The 24,844-nt window shown below is 39.5% G+C and overlaps 1 protein-coding gene across 4 annotated transcripts in view; it reads left to right on the forward strand.

Annotated features, from left to right (window-relative positions):
• Nucleotides 1-24,844, forward strand: part of LOC309649475 (uncharacterized protein) — a 393,998-nt gene that overhangs the window by 288,164 nt on the left and 80,990 nt on the right. For 3 of the 4 annotated variants that reach the window (XR_014257126.1, XR_014257127.1, XM_082439531.1), the window contains one exon: nt 1,754-1,845. Coding sequence is in view for 2 of the 4 variants with exons in the window: in XM_082439531.1 (XP_082295657.1) it covers nt 1,754-1,845 (92 nt within the window). In the remaining 2 variants the exon portion in view is untranslated. Of the gene's footprint in view, nt 1-1,753; nt 23,431-24,844 lie in introns of those variants that run through there. The other variant, XM_082439533.1, reaches the window with a different exon arrangement.

Raw genomic sequence — 24,844 nt, forward strand, 5'->3', positions numbered from 1 at the left:
ATTTTGAAACTAAATGATGGATAAGGTGGGGATTTATTATACTCTTCCTTCTACTTTTATATATGCTTGATCTTTTCCATATTTAAACCACAGTTTTTGTTAAAAAGTAGTCAGAGACTTCATGGCAACGTTTATGAATTTGAGAATGACAGTTCTACTTTTAAACGTCTCAGTGAGAGCCTCTGTGGTTTTCAGGTTGAATTCCAAACCATATAACATGGGACACAAGGCTTTTCACAGTCAGGCCTTAGTATGTACTCGCCTTTGCCTGGAACGTCCTTCGTATTTATTTCTGCCTAGGGAAATTCTTTTCCTCTTTCAAGATGCAACACAAATGTAGCCACTTTCTTGACTGTATTTCTGCCCCGAATCAGGCAGAATTCATTATTCTCTCCCCTGTGTTTTCGTCACACCCTGTACATTCAAAAGTTATTTCTTCATTTAATTATTTTAAAAATTATTTTTTGAGTGCCTAATGTAAGCCAGACACCATGCAGGTACTAGGGATATTGCAGTGACCTAATCCATGCTCTCTTAACCTATAGTCTTGGTGGAAGATCGCTTAAACTGTGATGAATGCAATACTGAGAGAGGTACAGGGAGCTAGGAAGCATCTACTGGGAAAAGCCAATCTAATCTGGAGCAGGGAAATACTCATGCAACCTCTCACCCAACACTGCCTTCATGTTTGTATGTCTCTATACCCACCTACTCCACCTTATAAACTCCTTGGGGTTATCCTAAAATTTCTTAATGATTTACTTTCTTTTCTAATCTAAATAATGATATTTCTAAAATTATCCTAAAATTTCTTAATGACTTACTTTCTTTTCTAATCCTCAATGCAATTTGTCAAAATAACTATTATTATTTTCATTTAGAGATGATAAAGTCAAGGTTGAGAGGTAAATGAACCTAGTAAATGGGAAGACATGGTCTGTCTGCTTGATGCCAGGTTCTGAGCACTGTGTCATGTCCCATGCTGTCCCTGGAGTATGTACTTAAAAATGAGAAATTCCCACCAGGCTGACTGATCCATGTAAATCTCAAGTGGTCCACTTCCATTGAGAAATAAAAACATCCTTGTCCCAAGGGTCATCCTCGTGTTGGCTGGGTAGATGCCCTCTTCCCAGTAGGAAAAGTACTCTAGGACAATCATATTAATATCAAATTAATATTAAAAGGCTACAGGAAGACCATGGAGGCCAAATGAAAGGAAATGAATACCTAAGGCACTGGTTCTCAACCAGGGGTGATTTTGCCCCGGAGGGGACATTTGGAAATATCTGGAGACATCTTTGGTTGTCACAGTTTGGAAGGAGTGTGCTGGTGGTATTTAACGGATAGAGGCTGAGAGGTGCTGCTACACATCCTGCAGGATGTAGGTTGCTACATAATCCACAGCACAGACCCCACAAAAAAGGGCTGACTCAAAATGTCATAGTGCTGAACTTGAGATCCCTGCAGTAGGGTATCAAGCTGACCCTTCCTTCTCCAAGATAACCTATGGGGAGGCCAATGGTTAGAGCTTCTTTTTCCCCTGTACTTGGGCAAGATTGGACGAGACCAAGTTGCCATTTCCCTTCATTACGTCCACTTACTGCAATCATTTGTATCTATCTCCTTTTCATCAGAAGTAGAGGTTTTAGAGAATAATTTGTATTATTGAAATGAAAATCTAATATCAGAAAATGTGGATGAGAATCCCACTAGCTGAATATGCTTATTTTAATTTTTTCATGTTCTTGTCCAGGTCTTACGAAAAGGGTGGTATGGAGTATTGGTTAAGAACTCCAGAGCGGAAGCCAGAATATCTAAGTCTGCTTACCAGCTCTGTCAATTTAGGTAAGTAACTTAATGTCTCCAAGTCAAAGTTTGTGCACCTGTAAATGGGATGCTAACCTCACGGGGCTGTTATGACGATTCAATAGGACAATCAATGCAAAGTGCTTAACAAAGTGGCTGGCAATGAAGAATACTATTTAAATGTTAGCTATTATTTTTCATGTCTATAATCACAGTATATTTCCCATTAAATAGTCTTCTTATTTATTTTCCATTTAATTGAACATATAAATGCCTATTGTGTTGCTACAAAGTTGTCATAATTAGAATGTTTAGTAATTCATCTAGGGAATGGGTATGTCACTATTTATTTAACCTGCTCCATGTTGGACAGTAAGACTGCCTCCAAATTTAAACTTTAAAACACACGCACACGCACACACACATGCACAGACACACACAGATTAACATCTCCATATATGCACCTTCTCCGGCATTTTGGATTATTAAACCCAGAAAATATTTCAAGAATGTTGTTTACCAGATAGGAATGTATTTATACCTATTGACAGCTTGCTTCCAAAAAGAGATTTACAAAAATTTATTACCATCAGCAATATAAAAGTATGGCCATGCCAATGCATCTTTTGTGTTACCGCTCTCTATCAAAATGAAAGATGCAAAATAATACCTCATGGCTGTTCTGCTTAGCACTTTGTTTATTATTCAGGCTAAACCTTTCACATGTTTGTTCTGGGTGTATATCTTCTTGTGTAATGCTCAGTGTTTGTGTCATTTCTTTATGTATCATTAGGATGTTCTTTCTAAAAGATTTATGAACACTGTGTATAAATTGCATTAATACCTTTTTCATTAATTACTGTGGTGCACTGTCTCCCTTTTAAAATCATGGAACAGAGTTATTTCGCCTCTTACATGTTAAGGACAGTTGTATTTTATTACATTCATGCCTGTGTCCATGTGGAAAGTATTCTAGTTGACTCTTGTTTCTCATTTCTAAAGAATCTCTCACATCATTTCTGATCTTTCAGAGTCAAAGCCTTTTCACCTGAGTCCATTCTCCTACACACTTCATCCCCCTGAAATTGCACCAAGAACCCATGATCAGATCACACCACCAGCAATAAACCCTCCGCTGAGTGTTAGCTTTCCTCCAGGCATCTGAAGTGGTGCTAATGTTCAAGTTCTGAATGTCAACGGACTGCGTACCCTTCACTCTCAGTAGATGCTGAGTTTTATGCACACCCATTACTTTCTGTTCACTGGCACCAATTCATATAGTGCATCAATTTTCTTTCATTTTTGTTTCTCAACTCCTACGGCAAAGTTTAGCACCATAAAATATGTGACATGACTCTATGATGAAGCAGCAGTTTCCTGCTGAAACTTCAGAGCAAGAGGCACTTTTTTTTTTTTTTTTAAAGAAAGAAGGCCATTGAGCTACCAGCTGTTCTCCTAAAAAAGATGTGGCAACATTATCCATGCAGATATTCTGCAGTTGTTCCCTGGCCATAATGAAAAGGATTTTATTGGATTTTTTTAGGCTCAACTGCATGTGGCTTCCAGGAACTTTACAGGATAATGAGACATGTAACTTTGTAATGGCTAAACTGAGTCTAGGTGCCATACTTATCCATTGTCAAGGTCAATGTCTATATTTCTTGATTCCTTCTACAATTTCAGCAAGACATAAAAATATAGAAAATGGTGTTTTTTAAAAGGTTACATGACATTAAAATATGCTTCATTCTACTGCCAAATACCAGTAGATACCACTTAAAATAAGTGTTGCCCAGATAAAGCAAAGCAAGAATTCACTTGATCTTTCCCTCTCCCCATGCACTACTTTTCAGCAATATTATCCAAGAAGATTTATCAACAGCTTAAATGGAGAAGTATGCTGGGACAGTTTTGATGCTATAGTGAGTTGTTATTCCCCAAATCACTTGAACAGCAAAGACAAATAGAATCATTTCTCCAGATGGCACATAGTAGCAATGGCTAGTTTGCACAGGAAAGGGCATCATTCTGCATTTACACATCCAATACGTGAAATCTTAAGTTACTACCACCTGGTTTGTAAGCATCTCACAAATGTCAGCCTGTTTTTCTCCCCAGTTTCCTTAAAACTCACTCCTGCTCTAGAGCTTGGAGTAGAGGAAGGATGGAGAAATGATAGCTGAGGCAGGTTTTCTCCACTGCCTTCCCCAAAAGATTTGAGCAACCAGGGTTTATCACAGAAATATTGAGACAGTGAAAACAATGAGTGGGGAGTAGACAGAGCCAGAGAGAGGCCCTGTAGAAGTCATCCAATACAGAGATCTGGTACTCATCCTTGACTTACTCTTCTCTGCCTCTCCTCTACATTCAGTCACTTATGAAGCCCTGTGATTTCTATTTCCTAAAAAATCTCTCTCCAGTGCCCCCCCACTCCAATGATCTCCTACCAATTTTCAGAAGTTGGCTCGCTGGTTTCCCTACCCTCTAGCTCCATCTCACCCCTCAAACCCTTCACTCCAGGCACCAGGATGATGGTTCTAGAAGGCAAATATACACATTTATTTTATAAAGTTCCTTATATTGCAAAGCAGAATCGTTGCTTCATCTTCAGTAGAGAATAAAACCTCCAGTCTTATGCTGACACGGGAGAGAGAAAATTGGCCAGCAGAGTCAGGGAAGCAATCTGGAAATCAAAATGTTTCTCAGGTACACATTCAACAGTGGTCCTCCTCCTTAAAAGCGCCATCTTTGGAAATTCCCTGGTGGTCCAGTGGTTAGGACTCTGCCCTTTTACTGCCAAGGGCCTGGGTTCAGTCTCTGGTCGGAGCAAAAAAAACCCAAAAGCACCATCTTCACCTTTACTTTCAGAGGTGATATCTGTTCCTGATCCACTCGGGGGTTCTATGGTCTAAACTAGGTTGCTTCTCAACTTTCCCTATTACTGGCTTGATTCATTTTTCTCCGTACTAGTAAGGTAATTATTTATCCATCTGCTTTTGAGCTTCCAAAGTTTTGTACATGATGTCCCTCTTTCATTCTCTGTTCTTGCTATTTATGCCTTTCAAAGAAACCCTGGGTGGGGGAGAGAAGGATTGGGAGTTTGGGACTAGTAGATACAAACTGCTATATATAAAATAGATGAACAACAAGGTCCTACCGTATAGCACAGGAAACTATATTGTCCTGTAATAAACTATAAAGGGAATGAAAAAACCGGAAAACAAACAAAAAAAGAAACACTATATTGTTGTTTAAATGGCATTTTGAGAGGGAGAGAAAATATATGTATATCTTCAATCTGCCATCTTTACCTAGAATCCACCTATAATTTTTTTTTTTTTTTACATAAATGCAAGAAACTAGTAAAGTCACCCAGATCCACAAACATATCAAACAGTATTTGTATGAGGAGGTGAAAGGGATATTTTCGTAATTTAATTAAAAAATGTGTTGTCACACTGTTATACAAAAATGAAATTGCTAGAGATCATATTGCATTTTAATATGGAACTTTAGAACATGGCCCTAAAAAAGATGATCAACTTTTATGCTGCTGAAGCAGTAGAGCACACTAATAAAAATAAAAATAAAACATACTAAAGATTCACCCTTACTGTGACATCCAAAGTCAAACTGTTTCTGTTTTCTCTGCAGCTTTTGTTTATTATGAAACACACAATTTCATAACAGTTTCATGTCAGAATCATCTTCACAACTATCACTTTTAATTGTTGTGAAATTCCCTATTGGATTGATAGGCCATAACTTACTAATTCATTTCCAATCGCGTCCCTAGCATAAATAAAACTCTGTGCATATCGTCGAGCTACTGCTGTGGGTGATCTAGCCCAGTTTTGCTATAAGTTCTACAGCATTTGGCATTATCATTTTAAAACCATGTCTATTTAGTAATGATGTTTGTTTTAGTTATTGTTTTTTATTAATAGCTTTAAGTATTTTATTTACAAAGTTTACTTTGAGATCGCATTGTCTATTGTAGGAAGTGTTTAGATTTTCTCTCCTTTTACCACTTGGTTATTAGTTTTCTAACCAACTGGAATGAACTCTTCCTTCACTGGACAGGCACTCACAACCTACTGTAGGGACATAAAGGAGGATGAGACCCAACCTTTGCCTTCTTTGAGTTCACAAGCTAGTGGGCGTACAGACTGTAATGAGCTCAGCATGTGATGCTGTCACGAGGAGGACGTGGCTGAGGACACCCTGTGCGCACCTGGGGAACCATGTGAAGAGAGCAGTCTTGGTAGATGGAACAGGAGACTCAAAGGCAGGGAGGCGTATATTTAGAAAATACTAGAAATGGAGATACTGTCTCATCTCCCACTTTCGCTGCAAGCAGCTTTTCTCATTTTTGTCTTTTAAAAGTTATTTAATATTTTTAAATGCATATATGTAATCAAATTGGTTGATCATATTTTGGGGCTGTTACTATTCCTCTAAAAATGAATCCATCAGGATCTGGGTCATCATGGTTGACTTGTACAAAGACATAATAAAGCTGCTGCAGCTAACACTTCTCCTTAGGGACAGTTACGCAAACCTATCATTTTTTTCTTAACCATGAGCAATCGATAAAGAAGTATTTGATTAAGACAACACTGCATTAAGGCTGTATTCTCAAAGTGCCTCTCTGAATGGTGTTGGCTGTCATATGTTATAATGGCAAACAGCACTGCTGCTCATTATTCTGAGTAAAGAGTGTAGTCATTTGGCTCTTAATGACAGACACGGGATGGGTCTGCAGAGACTGGATCTGGCTCCATTCCTGATGCAGAAATGCTATTAATATGCAGGACTTTATAAAATGCTATGGTCTTTGCTACATCTTCTTGCACTTAGACACAGAGAGCCACATTTTCTACCACAAGCCCCTGAGGCCTTGATTATTGTTGGAACAACACTTTTTCATTAAAATATATGTGAGTGAAAGGGATGTCAAGGATATGATTTTTTTTTTCTTCTGGAGTTTATAGATTATTTGGGTGACCATAATACTTTGAAGACTACATGCAGTTACTACTTGCCCGTCTCTTGCTCACCAGGGTGTAAGCTCCTGGAGGGCAGACATTATGTCTTATTCATGCTTTTGTCGATAGTGCCTAGCGTATAATAGACGCTCAATGAAGATGTATTAACTGGCTGAAAGAAGACATGCGTGAACAGGACGTGCGCGTGTTACAGCTCTAGTCGAGCTGCACTGTGTGAGTGGTGGAGAGAGGCGTGAGCATTTGGGGGATGGAGAGAGGGTGACCAACTGGACACGATGAAAGCAGACTGCTGGCGGAGCCGGCTAGAGGGCTTGGGCTATGAGGAAGCCGGAGGAATGCAGAGCTGGAAAGCAGGGCAATTGAGACAGCAGAGGGGATGGCAAGACTGCAAGTACAGCCTTAAATCCCAGCAAGAATGACCGGCTCAGATTGGCTGTAACTGCGGGTATGTGGAGGAGAGAGGAGGGGAGTCAGGTAGGAAATGCCTATGTTTGGAAGGGCTGTAAATAAAGCTAAGCAATGTTGGAATTCTCTCAGTAGGCAATGGGCAGATCGATTAAATAAACAAACTAACAGATAAATAAAAACAAGGGGCTGGCATCGTCAGAGTTACACATTTGAGAGATCATTCTTGTGACACTGTGGAGAGAGAGAAAGAGAGGCCTGGAAAAGGGAAGTCGGTCACTAAACTATTGAAATAATATATGTGCAGTGATATATGTGAAGCTGAAATAGGGCAACCTTAGTTGGAACTATAGATTTCATGCATTTATTAGGCAGATAATTAACACATAATTGAGGGCCTACTATGTGGCATGCCTGTGCTATGTGCTGAAAATATAATTCTAAGCAGACACACAGATTCCATCACCTGCATGAGAACACAGTCACAAACTGCAGTAAAGGCAACAAAATCTGATCCGGCTTAGGAGGTGAAGAAAGGCTTCAGTAAGAACCAGATATCTGACTCCAAACCTGAAGGACAGATGAGCTCTTTAGATAAACAGAGTTGGCAGAGGATGCGGGTAGTGGATGCATTTATCAGGCAGAGGGGAGAGCCCACGAAAAAGCCTTCTCTTAGTGGGAAACACAGGACATTCTGTGAGCTACACACCAAGTGCTGAGTGGATGAAAGTATTGAGTGAGGGAATGCTTGCTGAAGACGAGTTCAGGGACTGGGCAGACCAAGCATGGCCACTCAGGGTGAAGACGTATTGAGTGGTTTCAAACAAAAAGGATGACACAACCAGATGGTTATTTTGAAAAGATCATCCTAGTTTTTTGCTGAAAAATGGTTAGAAAAGAGTGAGAGAGAGTGTAAGACATCTGCTAGGTGACCACTAAAGACAACAGGTGATGGTTGCTGCTCAAACCAGGTGGTTGCTGGAGAAGTGGAAGAATTCCACTCTTACTTAAGAGGTCAGTGGCCCATGGGAGTTAAAAGTGACTGCTAGGGCCATTAGCTGTAATAGGAAATGCCAAAAGAGGACCAGGTTTTGGCAAGTAATGTGGGGAAGACAATGAATTTAATTTTGAACATGGAGATTTTGAGGTGGATTTGAGATACTGGGTAGACAGGCAGGTAAATAAATGGGATTTCAAGGTGTGTGTAAATTTTAGTCATTGAGTTAAGGTAACCCAAGTCCCTAAAGCTGTCTCTTCTACGGGAAACTAAGGAGAGCATAAGTGTGTATGTAGTAATGTAGGAGCAGCCTTACCTACAGTCCAGGGTTGCTGGAAGGAGAATGGAAGCCTGTGGAATAAGTGGGGGGCTGCTTCATATTTCTGAGACTCCTACTTCATAGGAAGCTTTTATAAGCAGGCTCTTTCCCCCGCTCCAGGGAAGACTGGAAGGCGATGCCACACTTCTAAGGCCACACAGAAAAGAGTTCCAGAGTGGCATTTGAATCAAGTCTATACTTTTTCTTCTATATCATATTTAAAACTCTAGTACATAAAATCTTAGGAGACCGGAAGTCTTGCTCAGGACTGGAAGTTGATGAGCTTATACTAAGAATTCACCCTAAGTTTAGAATGCATCTGTTTTTCTTTTTAATGGTGTGTTCTTTTGCAGTAGTGTTATACACTGAATGTTTGTGTCCCTCCCACATCCATATGTCAAAACCCTTTTCCCCAATGTGATGATGGTATTAGGAACTGGGGCTTTTGGGAGGTAGTTATAAGTAGATGAGGTCATAAGGGTGGAGCCCTCATGAATAAGATTAGTGCCCTTATGAGTGTCATGAGAGAGCCTGTTGCTTCTCTCTCTCCCCACTGCCATGTGAGGACACAACGAGAAGTCAGCAGTCTGCAACCCAGAAGAGGACCCTCACCAGAACCTGACCATAGTGGCACCCTGATGTTGTACTTCTAGTCTGCAGAACTATGAGAAATAAATTCCCGTTGTTTATAAGCCACCTAGTCTGTGGCATTTTGTTATAGCAGCTTGAACTAAGACAGATAGGAAGAATAAAACACTCCTCCTCCAAAATGTCCACATCCTAATTCCAGGGAACTCTGAATATGTTACCTTACATGGCCAAAGGAACTTGGCAAATGTGATTAAGATCTTTGAGACCAAAAGATCATTTGGGATTATCCAGGTGGGTTCTATCTAATCCCATGAGTTCTTGAGAGTGGAGAACCTTTTCTGGCTGTGGTCAGAGGGAGATGTGACTGTGGAAGAATGGTCAGAGGGATCCAGCATTACTGTCTTTGAAGACACGGGAAGGGAGCTATGAGCCAAACAATGTGAGCAGCCTCCAGAAGCTGAAAAAGTCAAGGAACCAGATTCTCTCCTACAGTTCCAGAAAGGACACTGCCTTGCTATCACCTTGCTTTTAGCCCAGATAGACCTATGTTGAACTTCTAGCCTACGAAATTGTAAGATAAAAAATTTGTGTTAAGTCACCATGTTTGTGATAATACATTTTGTCGGAAGAACACTACATTTGAAGTTGTATGGTGGGCTTAGTAGGAATCATCTGACTCAGGGTAACCACAGAGTTTGGATCCAGATTTAGGTGGCTGTGTCCAGTGAACAGTAACTCCAGTTACCCTCACAAGAGTCAGGGTTCACTCCTTGGAGCTATTGTACAAATGGCATTTGGTTTCACCTGAATGACCCCGCATCTGGAGCATAAACACTCAAAGCACATACCTTTATGAACAAATCATCCACAAAACAGAATGACCTGTCAATAAGCCAGGTTGAAAAGATTGCACTGAGATCAACAAATTAATAAAAATTGTTGTGGCTAAGGAGTAGTGGCCAAGTTAAATAGATTGACGATAGATAGATAGACAGACAGACAGATACATAGAAATAATTAGTCACAGTTCTTTAGAGAAACCTGGAGATAGAGAGATATATAGCTATATGTAACATATATCTATATATCTCACATGAGAAAATAACAATCAACAGTAGCTGCTTTTGCTTGATTTGGACAAAAAGGAGCTGCTGTGGTCATCATGATTGGAAGGATATTCAAGCTTCATTCCTGGAAAAAATACTAATTGCCAGTAGCCAATCATGAAGTGACTTAGTGTTTAGAAGACAGTGCAGATAGCTCTTAGCTTATGTATGCATGCATTTTGTTGATGGTGTTTGCTTGCTTGCTTGTTGGTTTTCATTGGTTTGGGGGAGGTGTTCTTTCTGAGGCCACACTCTCTCCTCCCCTTTCCACTTCTCTGGTTCCATCCTGAGCCCTGACTTCAACTCCATCAGTGACCTCCCGTGATCAGTGCAGGAGAAATTGAACTCCAGAGCAGGGCAGCGTCCTCCTGAATCCCACAGGGAATCAATAACAGTATGGAGCTCACTGCTTGTGTTTCCCTACGGTTCTGTGGTATAGACTTCTGACTTTTAGGGTTTTTTAAAGAAGGGAATGATTAACTGAAAAAACCCTTTCTCTTGATTACACTGATCATTTTTATAGAAATCTATGTATGTGTCAGGATATTTAAAGACATCTTTCTTGCCAGGGGTGAGGATAGGAAGGAAAAAGCCAGCAAAGGAGAAGAGAACCCAGTGGTGGCACACATATAAAAATTTCGTATAAATAAATAGGGAAAGAAAATCTAAAGCTAAGACCCCAGTAGACAAGTAAAGGACACGAACAAAGCAATTCACAAAAGAGGAATTAGAAATGACTAATAGGCCCATGTGGGGTGGGAGGTGGGTTCCAGCCTCTAATAAAAATTAAAAAGGAGGCAGTTGCAAAAATGAGAGGAAATTTTTCACCCATCTAATTAACACACATTAAAAATTTAATAGACAGGAGAGAAGAGAAAATGATGATTAAAAGAGTTTTGCTTAACTTACTTTTCTGCATTTCTCTAGGGAGTGTTAATTAGCACAACCCTCTAAGAAGCATTTTAGCAATATGTATCACGGCCCTTTAAAGCATTCCTACCTTTTGACCCATTAATTCTACCTCCAGGATACAAATAAAGATGAAATAATCCTGAATAACACAAGAAGTTCCTACACACTTTATTGAAATTATGCTTAGAATAATGATACACTGAAAATAACTTTACTTGTCCAAAGACTTAAAGTTGTAGCTATGAAAAAACGTGTGAAAAATGAATTTGTGTTATTGTTAAATTCAAAATAAAAATTTTTATAATCAAAACTTCATTGAAATATGCATATAAAGAAAGCATCAGAATTATAAAACTGCTTTATAAAACTTGAATAGCATCATGAGTGATTATACTTCATTTTTTCTTTGCCTTTTCCAGATTTTATATAGGCAATCCATTTTACTGTAATAATTAGGAGGCAACCTTATATAAAACAAAAATTTGGCATTGATTGTGAAATCATTATATGACACATTACTGATGAGGCCCCAAATAGTCTTCCATGTGGCTTCAGCAGCTTGGGGTAAAAGTGAAAGGCATTTCATGGTGCCACCTCAGTCATACCCGTAGAGGTGACCCTAGACCTAGTAATCATTTGTAATATAACAGCACCAAGGAGGTCTCTGAAATCCTTCCTGTCCTGGCAGGAGACAAGCAAAGTCATTTTGGAGGAAACCAAATTTATATTGGATGAGAGCAAGTCACAATCATTGCCAAAGTAAATTGTGTTACAATTGTAGCTGATGAAAGTCCTATACTCCAAAAACCAGATTTTGAATGATTGGAAAGAGAAGGAGTTCTCTGCAATTAGCCTATCAACTCTCCTCTGAAGGGATGTTAACTCCCATGTTAACTCCGATTAGAGCATGAACTTTTGCTGTCGGGTCCACCTTTGTCATATCCAACCTCTGGCATATACTAAGTGCTCAAGAACTACATGCTGAGTAGGAGCCTAGGAGGCTTCTTGAGTTTTCTCTAGCCTCAGCTCCATAACCAACCCATCCCTTTGGTTTTTTCTTAAAATGCATCTCAGTTCGTCACCTTCTCTCCCTTCCACCTCCCATCCCTCCAGGCCACCATCTCTCTTGTCTGGAGAATTTCAACAGCCTCCTGTCAGCTTTTCCCCCCACCTCACTCTCTTCCTATACATTCTCCACCAATGAGCAAGATTGATGATCTTAAAACCCAATCATATCAGGTTGTTCTCTTGCTTAATTTCAAAGTTCTCCAACTGCCTCACCTACTCTCACGATCCTTAATTGCCTGTGTTGACTGCCACCTCCTATACCCTCCCAGTTCTCTGCCCATGCCACCTTCCCCCTTATTCACCATGCCACAGTGGTTCTTCTTCCGGGTCTCCTAAGTTTCTTCAACAACCGAGCTCCTTCCCACGCAAGGCCTGTTTCAGTCTTGTTCCCTCTGCCCAGAGTGCACTTTCTCCCGCTCAGGTTTCAACTTAAATCACCAGTCTTCAAAGACACCTGTCTTGCCCACCGAATTAAAGAAGCCTCCCTTCTTTTCCTTAGAAAAGCTCTCACTTTTTCTTGCTTTGTATAGCATTTATGGCAATTTGCAATTACATATAGTTATCCTTTCAGTCTGTTTCTCCCACTCGATGGTAGGTACCCCATGAGAACAGGGACCATTGTCAGTCACGTTTACCATTGTATGCCAGTGTCTGAGTGCATCGCTCTGCAGAAAAGCAGTTCATGACTGTGTGCTAAGTGAATGAATGAGTTCCTAAAGAAAGGTGTGATTGGAAACACAGATTCCTTGAATGAGTGAGGGGCGGGGTGGACCAATATACAGTTAGGAAGCAGTTAAGAGAAAGGTTCCAGAAATAAAAGCAGCACTGAGCTGTAGTGGTCCATCCTGTGCAGAGTTTCACCAGTGCTTCTGGAGGAGGTGGGTGGCAGCGCATCACTAAGAGAACTGCAGATACTAATGGAGGCTCGTGTACCCTCAGCACCTTTTTATAGACTTTATGTAACGCATTCCTGTGAATTCTCTCTCTTTTTAAACTGTATATAAAGAGCTTACACTTCTTATTTTCAGTAATTCTCACCCATTTTTGTTTGGTTGTTGGCATAGTATCCTGAGTTTTAAGAAAACTATCAGACAAACAGCAATCAGAGAGTGAAGCCCGGGTACCCAGAATGAACAGAGCAGCCAAGACCCACCCCCCCCCACCCCTTTACAGACTGAAGCTGAACAGAGCCTATTTACATGTAGGGGGCAGGACCATCTCTTAAGAGAACACAGATGGCAGTGGACACTTTGAGACTATGCACTGAACATGCTGGGAAAGCAATTATAAAGGGATTTAAGTGGATGGCAGAAATGGAGAGGTTAACTCTCAATCCCTTCTGTGGTATATTAAATGGTAAAATGAAAAAGCTTTGGAACATCAAACTAAACTCATCTGGAAAATTGGTTTTGGAAAGAGATGGGCTTGTGCATTTGGACTCACGTCAGCTGTGTAAACACCCCATTATCTAGCTGGTTATCTCCGCGGTTCTGTAAACCCCACACAGGCTCGCTGTACCTGCCTGCAGGTACAGCACACCCTGGAAAAACCGCCTGTTAGAGATGACCTTCTGGGTGGCCTCAGTGGCTGCTGTCTCCATGCTGGAGAACTTTGAAGCTGTTTATTTTTGGGTCACAATGACCATTTTGGTAGGAATCCAGCCCTGAGAAGCATGGTATTCCAAAAGAATGAGGGGTTGGTTGACACCCCTGACTGAAAGGCAGGATGGAAAAAAGATGGTCTGCTGGCTGAATAATCATTTTGTTTTCTATTTAGGTCCCCCAATTATGTTAATTTGGAAACTGTATCTATTAATTGCCCAATTAGACATCTGGTGATCACTCTCTACAGAAATATCCCCAATCATAGTGGCAAGGGCTGGATGCACTATTTTATTGTATCACAAATAAAAATCTAATTTAGATTTAATAAAAACTAATTCCAGCTAATTTAATACCAATTGATTATTAATGGGGTGCATTTTGTTGTTTATCAAGAATATAAGAAGGGTATATAATTAACTGGAAATGGCATCTGCGAGGTTATAATTAAATTCTTGGTAACTTTTAACTTTCAACAAATGTTTTACCACTTAATTAACATTTCAGAAGATGATTTATAATATGACTTATTAAACACCAATTGCATTGCGCGGAGTGCTGGACCGACTAATAAGTGTAGTGATGAAGCCTCCTATTTACAAAGTGTCTCTCCTTTCATACTATATAAATATCTTGTTGCAGAATAAGTAAGATATCCACATACCCTTTTAGTAAAATTTAATAATCAATTATGGGCTAAAGTGATTGGATTTTTTAAACACTGTGGTCATAGCATTTTATTCATACTTCTTTCCTTTTTATTCAGTAGAGACCCAGAGAGTCAGATAGAATAACTAAGAGTAATGGTTTATTTGGTTGATTTTTGTCTGGACTAGAATAACAGGCAAGAGGGCTGGACCAGGGAAGAAGATGGGTGTTTGCATCCCTAGCTCTTTGCACATAGTCAGCAACTAGCGAATCATTACTTGCTTCAAAGATAGAGACAGAGCTACTGGGAGCAGCATAAGACTCAAGCGAGGAGGTCTGCCTTTAACCATCCAGCAGACCTCCAGCAATGGTGGAGTTGTGATCTTCTTGCATTCTATGCCGCCTTTGTGCTCCCCTTATGGCATCGACGCTTATTGGAGTATCGTCTCCCACAAATATCTCAATGTGCTCTTGTGCCAAGCCTGCTCCTGCAGGGTTGTCTCATTTGCATCTGAAGGTATCAAAATCTTGCTTAACAAGTCCCTTCCATCCCAAACATCTTTCAGGATCTGAGCTCAGCACCATTTTAACATGATGCTTCTCGCTTTTCCCGAGGCCTGTTCCAGGAAGGTGAGCTATATTAAACTTGCTGCTGAAATGTTTGGGTTTATTGATTTTTTTTTTTTAAAAAGCTTGGCACCAAACATCCGAAAGGCAGTTTTAAAAAAATCAAAATGGGAAAGAAACAAGAAGGGAAAGCACGCACCCAACTGTGGCATTTAGCACTGTCCACCGTGGTCAGCGTTTCCAGATGCTTATCCTCCAAGATGTTTCAAAACAAGGACTCTTCCCCTGATGGCTTTTGTACATGGAGGTGGCAATTTTAGGCTGGAGGCAGCACCAGGACAGAGATGTGAGTCCATTGTTTTATATCGTCAATGCTTGGCTGACTCCTAGAAAGTAGAAAACATTTAGGTGAGACTCCTTGCAAGTAAGGATTCTCTTCTGCCATTAGGTCTGGCAGCCTCTAAAATTTGCCAGCCAGATTCATTATGAGAATCTTGAGGTCTGTAGTATTACCACAAATTCAAAGGCACTCTTCACACAGCTGCCTTTTGAGGGTTGTAAGATCAAGTTTGCTCATCGATTAGATTTGGCCTTTTTGAGCAGAGTGTAGGAAGCCTTGGGATGGGATGTTTAAACCAGACTAAGGAACAAAATCCTCATCCCAAACTTGCCCCTGATAACCATCACTGGAAAGGAGCCTGGGGCCACAGTAGCATCCATCTGTCTGTCCATCCATTTATCCATCTGTCCACCCATCCCGCCCTCCCTCCCTCCATCCTTCCCTCCTTACACCCTTCCAGCCATCTTTCCTTCCCTCCATCTCTTCCTTCTTCCTCCCTTCCATCTTTCCATCCATCTTTCCATCCATCCATCCATCCATCCATCCATCCATCCATCCATCCATCCATCCAGAAGTTACATATCAGACACTATGCTAACAACCGTGGATTAACAATATGATAGAATTATTTTACGTTGTACGTGGAGAGGCCGGTACCAAACCAAAGTTCAGCTGCTTGCTGCTCGAAAGGCCAATACCTTTGAGAGAGAGGTGATGGTGGAAAAGGAAACGTTGCTTTATTCAGGCGGCCTGTAACCTGGGAAGATGGTGGACTAATGTCCTAAGACCATCTCCAAGTTGTCAGGAGACAAAGGTTTTAAAGGCAGTGTGAGGGAGCGGGCTGCAGGGCACGTGAGCAGCTTGTGCATAATTCTCAGATTGGTTGGCATCAAGGTGAAGTTTATAGCATCACCAATCTTCTGGTTTCAACCAGTCTGGGGTCAGAACTTTATCTATATCTTTCAGGGAACTGGGATTTTGGTGACTCTGCTATGTGACTGGTTTATCGTCTAAATTGTCACCAGTTTCCCAGACAAACAGCTATTCTTTGTTTCTACATCTTCACATTTCCTAAACATAAATTCTTGAGCAAACCTTTTGAGACTCAGGGGAAGCCTCGGAGACTAAAGCAAAAAGCCTTTTACTTTAAAGGGCAGGGACACGGGGGCCTGAATGCAGTTTAAGTCCCCGCTTTTCTTTGATACCCCTCAATCTTGAGGGGAACAGGTGCTAGATAAAAAAGAGAATAATGTTTTGGATAGAGAGTTAATCATAAACTTGACAGAGGAATTCAATTTTAAGGGACTTGGTTTTAATATCATCAAATGTCTCTCCATCTTCCAAATCCATCATGCTCTTCTAGCCTTCATACTTTTGTTCTTGCTATTACTAACCCTGGAATCTCCTTTTCTACCAGGAAAATTTCTTCTTGTTGTTAAAATCTCAGTCCAAAAGTACCGTCGCCTGAGAAATGTTCCTAAATGTCTGATCCTGAATTGAGTGTTTCTGCCTATTTATTCACTTGCTACTTTATACATATATGTTCACTACTTCTTGTCACATTTTATTTCAGTCTTTAAAAATAACAATGGCAAGAATAACAACGATAACAAATAGATTGTGTTTGACAAGTACTCGCTATGACTAGGCACTTTGCCAAACACTTCACATGTATTAAACATTTAGTCCTCGCGGTAATCCTCGGAAGAAGCTACTATGATTACCTCTATTTTAAAGGAGAAGCTGAGGCACAGAGAGGTCATTTATGGGTCATTATACCCAGGCACTGAGCTCTCCTTGGTTTGAAGAGATACTGTCTACCATGAAGTTAGTCAATGCCTATCACAGAGGCACAAAATAGATACTAAAAGAATGATGAAATGAATCAGGAAATAAAAGAATAAATTTAACTCAAAAATTCTAGGTTTAGTCCCATCACCACAAAATAGCATAACGTTAACTGTGGTTCCTACTTGGCCACTTACATTTGTCATTCAGGTGTGGATTCACTGTGGATTTTGGTGCCATTCAAGGGAATGTCACTGGATGCTAAATATATATCAGACACCCCAATATGCATTTTATATAGATTATCTCATTTAAGAACTTACAACACCCGATGAGGTAAGGACACTTGTTATTCCATTTCAAAGGTGCAGAAAAACTGAGGCTTACAGATGTTGAGAAGTTTGCCTAAGGTCACCTAGGTAGGAAGTGTTGAATCTGGTGTTCAGAGCCATGCGAGCTTTCCCCAGAGCCTTCAAACCTCACCTGGCATTGTATGTCTCTGCTAACAGGCACATACAGAGAGATAACGCAGAAAATGGTGAGAGAAAGAGGCAGGTACAGAGAAAGCAGGAAGGGGCATCATTTCATGAATAATATAAATACTTAGGCTGCTCTATCCCTACTTTTCTGTAAGACTTATTGTTTTCAGTAATATCTGTTCAGAGTGCCTTGAGATGTTAAGCACTTGGGAAAAAAACCTGAGAAAGGGCTAAACTCCTGCTTAGTGACAAATTATGTGTAATTTATAATATAAGAATTTGTATTAATGTTTGTTTGAGCTTTTAGGTTCAAAACAATATTCTCAATTGCATAGCCATGGTGGCATGGCGGACCGTGTTGCCTCTTTCATCTCTATAGGATGTTTTCTAGTTAGGTTTATGAATAGATCCGTATATACCACTAGCCTTGGCATTCAATAACCACTGCAGTTATTTCTTGCCCTGGAATATCCTACCAGGAGTTCAGCAAAGCTGTGGGTACAGGTGGTACGTAATCATTCTGCAATCACTTGTAATTGTTTACCTGCTCCTACCACATCTTGAAATTCCTTTTTCAAAAATCACAAATGACCCTTTGCTCACCAAAACTAATGGACTCTTCTCAGCCATCATTTTCCTGGAACTTGCCGAACCATTTGATATCACTCACTCATCACTCTCTTTATGAAGCTCTTTACTGCCCGAGCTTCTATGTTTTGGATAATGGGTACCTTTTAATTTCACCAGTTATTTACAATTTCACTATTTGACTGGCAGAGATCACCAAACTAGAGGTTCTCTAGACTTCAGGGTCAGTTTTTCTATTGATATCTCAAATAAAAATGGTTCAAACCCTCTTCCTGTGATATAATGGGAAGACAAGTTTTACCGTTACCCTATAGATTTTGATGATCCGTTTGAGAACCCCTACTGCAAGATTATCAGCCACAGAGACAATGTGCAAAACTCATTTTGAAATAGCTCTACAGAGAAACGAAGCACAATCCGAACTTTCCAAAGTAGGTGTGGGACAACTTCACTTCTAATCATCAGACTCTCGTGCCTATGATTTATCTGACTTCTACCTGTTGAGTATGACAAACTACATTTCAACACACATAGACTTTGGAAACTGAGAAATATGACAGTAAGTGAGAAATGGAAAGAAAATGTGAGTCCTCTTTAACTTGTAAAAAGTCAGCATTCTTTCAGACACTGTCTGTTGAACAATAGTTAGAGAAGAATGGATGTCTATAACCACAGAAAACACCTATTACTGATATACAATTGTACAAAAGAGTAAGGAAATGAAAATTATGTTTTAGAGAGGCCCATTCACTCTTTGGGTTTTCAAGGAATAAAAATTGTGTGAGGCAGAGCGCGCACACACACACACACACATTAATGTTCACAGTGCTCTACCACAACCACCTGCTGTGATTTTTGCCCTAACTGATACTAAAACACTATTAGAAATATCTGCACTTACCCTTGTGCTGGTCACAAACATTTCTTCAATTGAGACAGCTCTCGGATTCTCCCTTGGGAGTATGGAGGGAGGGCAAAATGGCGAGTCAAGTCTGAACTGAATCTGGGCATTTGCTACACAGCTACACATGGTATCACAAGGTGATGTTCAAGCATCCAGAACTGGGTTAAATTTTTTAAACGAAGAATAGCCAGAAAGGTCTAATAATTGGTGTGTTCCCTGCCGAAAGCGACCAGCAAAAGCCAAATGTAGGCTTTTGTTCCAAGGAGGGCAAGTGAGTAACAGGGAAAGGAAACAAAGCAAGGACTCAGGGGTCACTGGACTGTAGAATGGAGTATGGGCAGGGATAAATAAAATGCACGTGTCCTGGACATGCACTTGGATATGTCCTTGAGGGTCCAAAGTTCCATCATAGTGGCTGCTGAACGAGTGGGATATGGGTGGGTTGGTTTGATTTCAAAGCACAATGTTGGCATGGAAAGGAGCCTGCAGGGAAATACCGTATGCATATTTCTCAAACAAATATTGAATGAAAGACTGAAATGTCATTGAAAGGTTGTTAGTACCATTTCTCTGCCTAAGAGAGGATAAGTGTTACACTGATACGCTTAGCTCTTTTTATACTTTTGTAAGAGGAGACATTATTGTCAGTCTTTTATATAGTAATTTGTTAAACTAAAAACTAGTTCTCCCACCCCTGCTTTCTTTGTGGATTTTTTAATACTATTTACTTTGACATGAAGCACAGTTTTCCTGTCAGTTGAGCCGGTTGGTATGGCAACATTTAATTTCTTGAAGAAATGTCTGTCAACATCATGACGAAAAAAGTAGCAGGGGTACACTGTACCAGTGTGAATCATCACCACCTTCAACAACAACCATGACAAAACATTATCATAATGATAGTAATAGTGATAACAACAACAACATCATGTACAACAATTGAAGTAGAGAAAGCTGAGGCTTAGAAGTCACAGCCATCCCAAGACTCAAATTCCCGAGATCTCTTTCTGACTCAGTAACCTTGGGTAGAAATCCCTTTAAATGACCATTTCTTATCTAGAAAAGGAAGCTAATTGTACATAATACATAGGGTTATACACAACTCATAGAGATGGAGGGGGTAGGTAAATGTGTTATTTAAGAAAAAAAAAGAAAAATGCCCTGCATATTTTCCAGCACATGGTAGGCTTCTAGTACACGATAGTACCACATCTATTTTCATGATCGCAAAGCCAGTTGAGTAAGTTTTGAAGAGTTTTAAGGAGAGGAAGATGACCCTGCAAACTGATGAGCCAGGCTTGTCCATGTTCTTTTCTCCCACACACAACAGCATTACCCCGGAACCATTCGGACGCATTCCCCATCAACAATAGGGATGGCCTCACTAACTCCATGGAGTCTCACTTGAGGAGGTCTCGTTCTGGCCTCACATAGATTCCTCCCTTAGCCATCAAAGTAAGCTACTTCAGTAAGTCAACGCTGAGATCAAAATGCACTGTCATCCAGAAAGATAATAGTCAAAACAACTTTCAAAATAGAGTGGGAGTGAGTTTATACACAGTAACATATACAAATTCAGTTCTGATGTGAAAGGCAGTGTGCTAAGAGTTTCATATGTAAAATTTTGTTAATTCTCAGAACAAGCATTGGAGGCAGGACCCTTCAGGTCTCCACTTTGCAGGGGAGGAAACAGAGATCTTAGCAGCCATTAAGCCAGTTGTCCAAAGTCATACAATTACCAAGTAGCCAGCTAAAATTCAAATCCAAAATGGGCTTTCTCCAGCTCACACGCTCAATCTTAAATTTATCCTACCCAGAAGAAAGGAAAAACATAAACATATATTTATAATAAACAGAGATAAGGGGGAAAGCAGGAAGAAAGAGAGAAAGAGACAAAGACTAGAGAGAAGGAAATAAGGGGAAAAAAATTTAATACAAACTTAACCTTTTAAAAAACACTAATTCTCTTAAAAGGAAAAGTTACAGCAGACACCGCAAAAATACAAAGCATCCTAAATGGACAACCTGGAAGAAATGAACAAATTCTTAGAAAGGTATAACTTTCCAAGAGTGAACCAGGAAGAAATAGAAAATATGAACAGACCAATCACAAGTAATGAAATTGAAACTGTGATTAAAAATCTTCCAACAAACAAAAGTCCAGGACCAGATGGCTTCACAGGTGAATTCTATCAAACATTTAGAGAAGAGCTAACACCCATCCTCCTCAAACTCTTCCAAAAAATTGCAAAGGAATGAACACTCCCAAACTCATTCTATGAGGCCACCATCACCCTGATACCAAAACCAGACAAAGATACTACAAAAAAAGAAGATTACAGACCAATATCACTGATGAATATAGATGCAAAAATCCTCAACAAAATACTAGCAAACAGAATCCAACAACACATTAAAAGCATCATACACCATGATAAAGCGGGATTTATCCCAGGGATGCAAGGATTCTTCAATATATGCAAATCAATCAATGTGGTACACCATATTAACAAATTGAAGAATAAAAACCATATGATCACCTCAATAGATGCAGAAAAAGCTTTCGACAAAATTCAACACCCATTTATGATAAAAACTCTCCATAGGGTGGGCATAGAGGGAAGCTACCTCTACATAATAAAGGTCATATACGACAAACCCACAGCAAACATCATTCTCAATGGTGAAAAACTGAAAGCATTTCCTCTAAGATCAGGAACAAGACAAGGATGTCCACTCTTGCCACTCTTACTCAACATAGTTTTGGAAGTCCTAGCCACGGCAATCAGAGAAGAAAAAGAAATAAAAGGAATACAGATAGATTGGAAAAGAAGAAGTAAAACTGTCACTGTTTGCAGATGACATGATACTATACATAGAGAATCCTAAAGATGCCACCAGAAAACTACTAGAGCTAATCAATGAATTTGGTAAAGTAACAGAATACAAAATTAATGCACAGAAATCTCTTGCATTCCTATACACTAATGATGAAAAATCTGAAAGAGAAATTAAGGAAACACTCCCATTTACCACTGCAACAAAAAGAATAAAATACCTAGGAATAAACCTACCTAGGGAGACAAAAGACTTGTATGCAGAAAACTATAAGACACTGATGAAAGAAATTAAAGATGATACCAACAGATGGAGAGATATACCATGTTCTTGGATCGGAAGAATCAATATTGTGAAAATGACTATACTACCCAAAGCAATCTACAGATTCAGTGCAATCCCTATCAAATTACCGATGGCATTTGTTACAGAACTAGAACAAAAAATCTTAAAATTTGTATGGAGACACAGAAGACCCCAAATAGCCAAAGCAGTCTTGAGGGAAAAAAACGGAGCTGGAGGAATCAGACTCCCTGACTTCAACCTATACTAGAAAGCTACACTAATCATGACAGTATGGTACTGGCACAAAAACAGAAATATAGATCAATGGAACAGGATAGAAAGCCCAGAGATAAACCCACGCACCTATGGTCAACTAATCTATGACAAAGGAGGCAAGGATATACAATGGAGAAAAGACAATCTCTTCAATAAGTGGTGCTGGGAAAACTGGACAGCTACATGTAAAAGAATGAAATTAGAACACTCCCTAAAACCATACACAAAAATAAACTCAAAATAGGTTAGAGACCTAAATGTAAGACTGGACACTATAAAACTCTTAGAGGAAACCATAGGAAGAACACTCTTTGACATAAATCACAGCAAGATCTTTTTTGATCCACCTCCTAGAGTAATGGAAACAAAAACAAAAATAAACAAATGGGGCCTAATGAAACTTAAAAGCTTTTGCAAAGCAAAGGAAACTACAAGCAAGACGAAAAGACAACCTTCAGAATGGGAGAAAATATTTGCAAACGAATCAGTGGACAGAGGATTAATCTCCAAAATATATAAACAGCTCATGCAGCTCAATATTAAAAAAAACGAACAACCCAATCAAAAAATGGGCAGAAAACCTGAATAGACATTTCTCCAAAGAAGACATACAGATGGCCAGGAAGCACATGAAAACCTGCTCAACTTCACTAATTATTAGAGAAATGCAAATCAAAACTACAATGACATTATCACCTCACACCAGTTAGAATGGGCATCATCAGAAAATCTACAAACAACAAATGCTGGAGAGGGTGTGGAGAAAAGGGAACCCTCTTGCACTGTTGGTGGGAATGTAAATTGATACAGCCACTATGGAGAACAGTATGGAGGTTCCTTAAAAAACTAAAAATAGAATTACCATATGACCCAGCAATCCCACTACTGGGCATAGACCCAGAGAAAACCATATACTCAGAGAAAACCATAATTCAAAAAGACACATGCACCCCAATGTGCACCGCAGCACTGTTTACAATAGCCAGGTCATGGAAGCAACCTAAATGCCCATCGACAGACAAATGGTTAAAGAAGATGTGGTACATATATACAATGGAATATTACTTGGCCATAAAAAGGAACGAAATTGGGTCATTTGTAGAGATGTGGATGGATCTAGAGACTGTCATAGAGTAAAGTAAGTCAGAAAGAGAATAACAAATATTGTATATTAACGCATATATGTGGAACCTAGAAAAATGGTACAGGTGAACCGGTTTGCAGGGCAGAAATTGAGGCACAGATGTAGAGGACAAAGGTATGGACACCAAGGGGGGGAAAGTGGCGGCAGGTGGTGGTGGTGGGATGAATTGGGAGATTGGGATTGACATATATACACTAATATGTATAAAATAGATAACTAATAAGAACCTGCTGTGTAAAAAATATATAAAATAAAATTCAAAAATAAATAAACAAAATACACGAATTCTTTTGAGTGCGATATGCACATATACATGCATATGCATAAATATACATGCATATATATTCTTATGATCTTATATATTTTTTCCAGTTTTATTGAGAAATAATTGACATACATCACTGTATAAGTTTAAAGTGTGCAGCACAATGGTTTGATTTACATATATTGTGAAATGATTACCACAATAGGTTTAGTTAACCTCCATCATCTCATATAGACACAATAAAAAGAAAAGAAAAAAAATTTTTTTCCTTGTAATGAGAACTCTAGGGATCCACTCTTTCAACAACTTTTCTGTTATCTTACAGCAGCGTTAAGTATAGTCATCATGTTGTACATTGCATCCCTAGTACTTTTTATCTTTTAACTGGAAGTTCATACCTTTTGACCACCTTGCTCCAATTCCCCCTCTTGCTCCCTGACCCCATGCCTCTGGTAATAGGAAATCTGATCTCTTTTTCTGTGAGTTTGGTATATTTGTTTTGTTTTGTTTTGTTTTGTTTTGTTTTTAGATTCCACATATAAGTGAGATCATTCAGTATTTGTCTTTGTCTGACTTGTTTCACTTTTCACTTTCGCTGTAAATGGTAGGATTTTTTTTTATGGCTGAGTAACATTCCATTGTATATATACACTATAACTTCTTTATCCATTCATTCATTGATGAACACAGGTTGTTTCCATGTCTTGACTATTGTATTATGCTGCTATGAACATGGGGGTGCAGATAATCTTTCGAGTTAGTGTTTCCTTTCCTTTCAATATATTCCCAGAAGTAAAATTGCTGGGTTATATGGTAGTTCTATTTTTAATTTTTTGAAGAAACTCCATATTGTTTTCCATAGTGGCTGTACCAATTTACAATCCCACCAACAGTGCACAAAAGTTCCC

The sequence above is a fragment of the Balaenoptera physalus genome (assembly GCF_965194825.1).
Source record: "Balaenoptera physalus genome assembly, chromosome: 19".
NCBI lineage: Eukaryota > Metazoa > Chordata > Mammalia > Artiodactyla > Balaenopteridae > Balaenoptera > Balaenoptera physalus.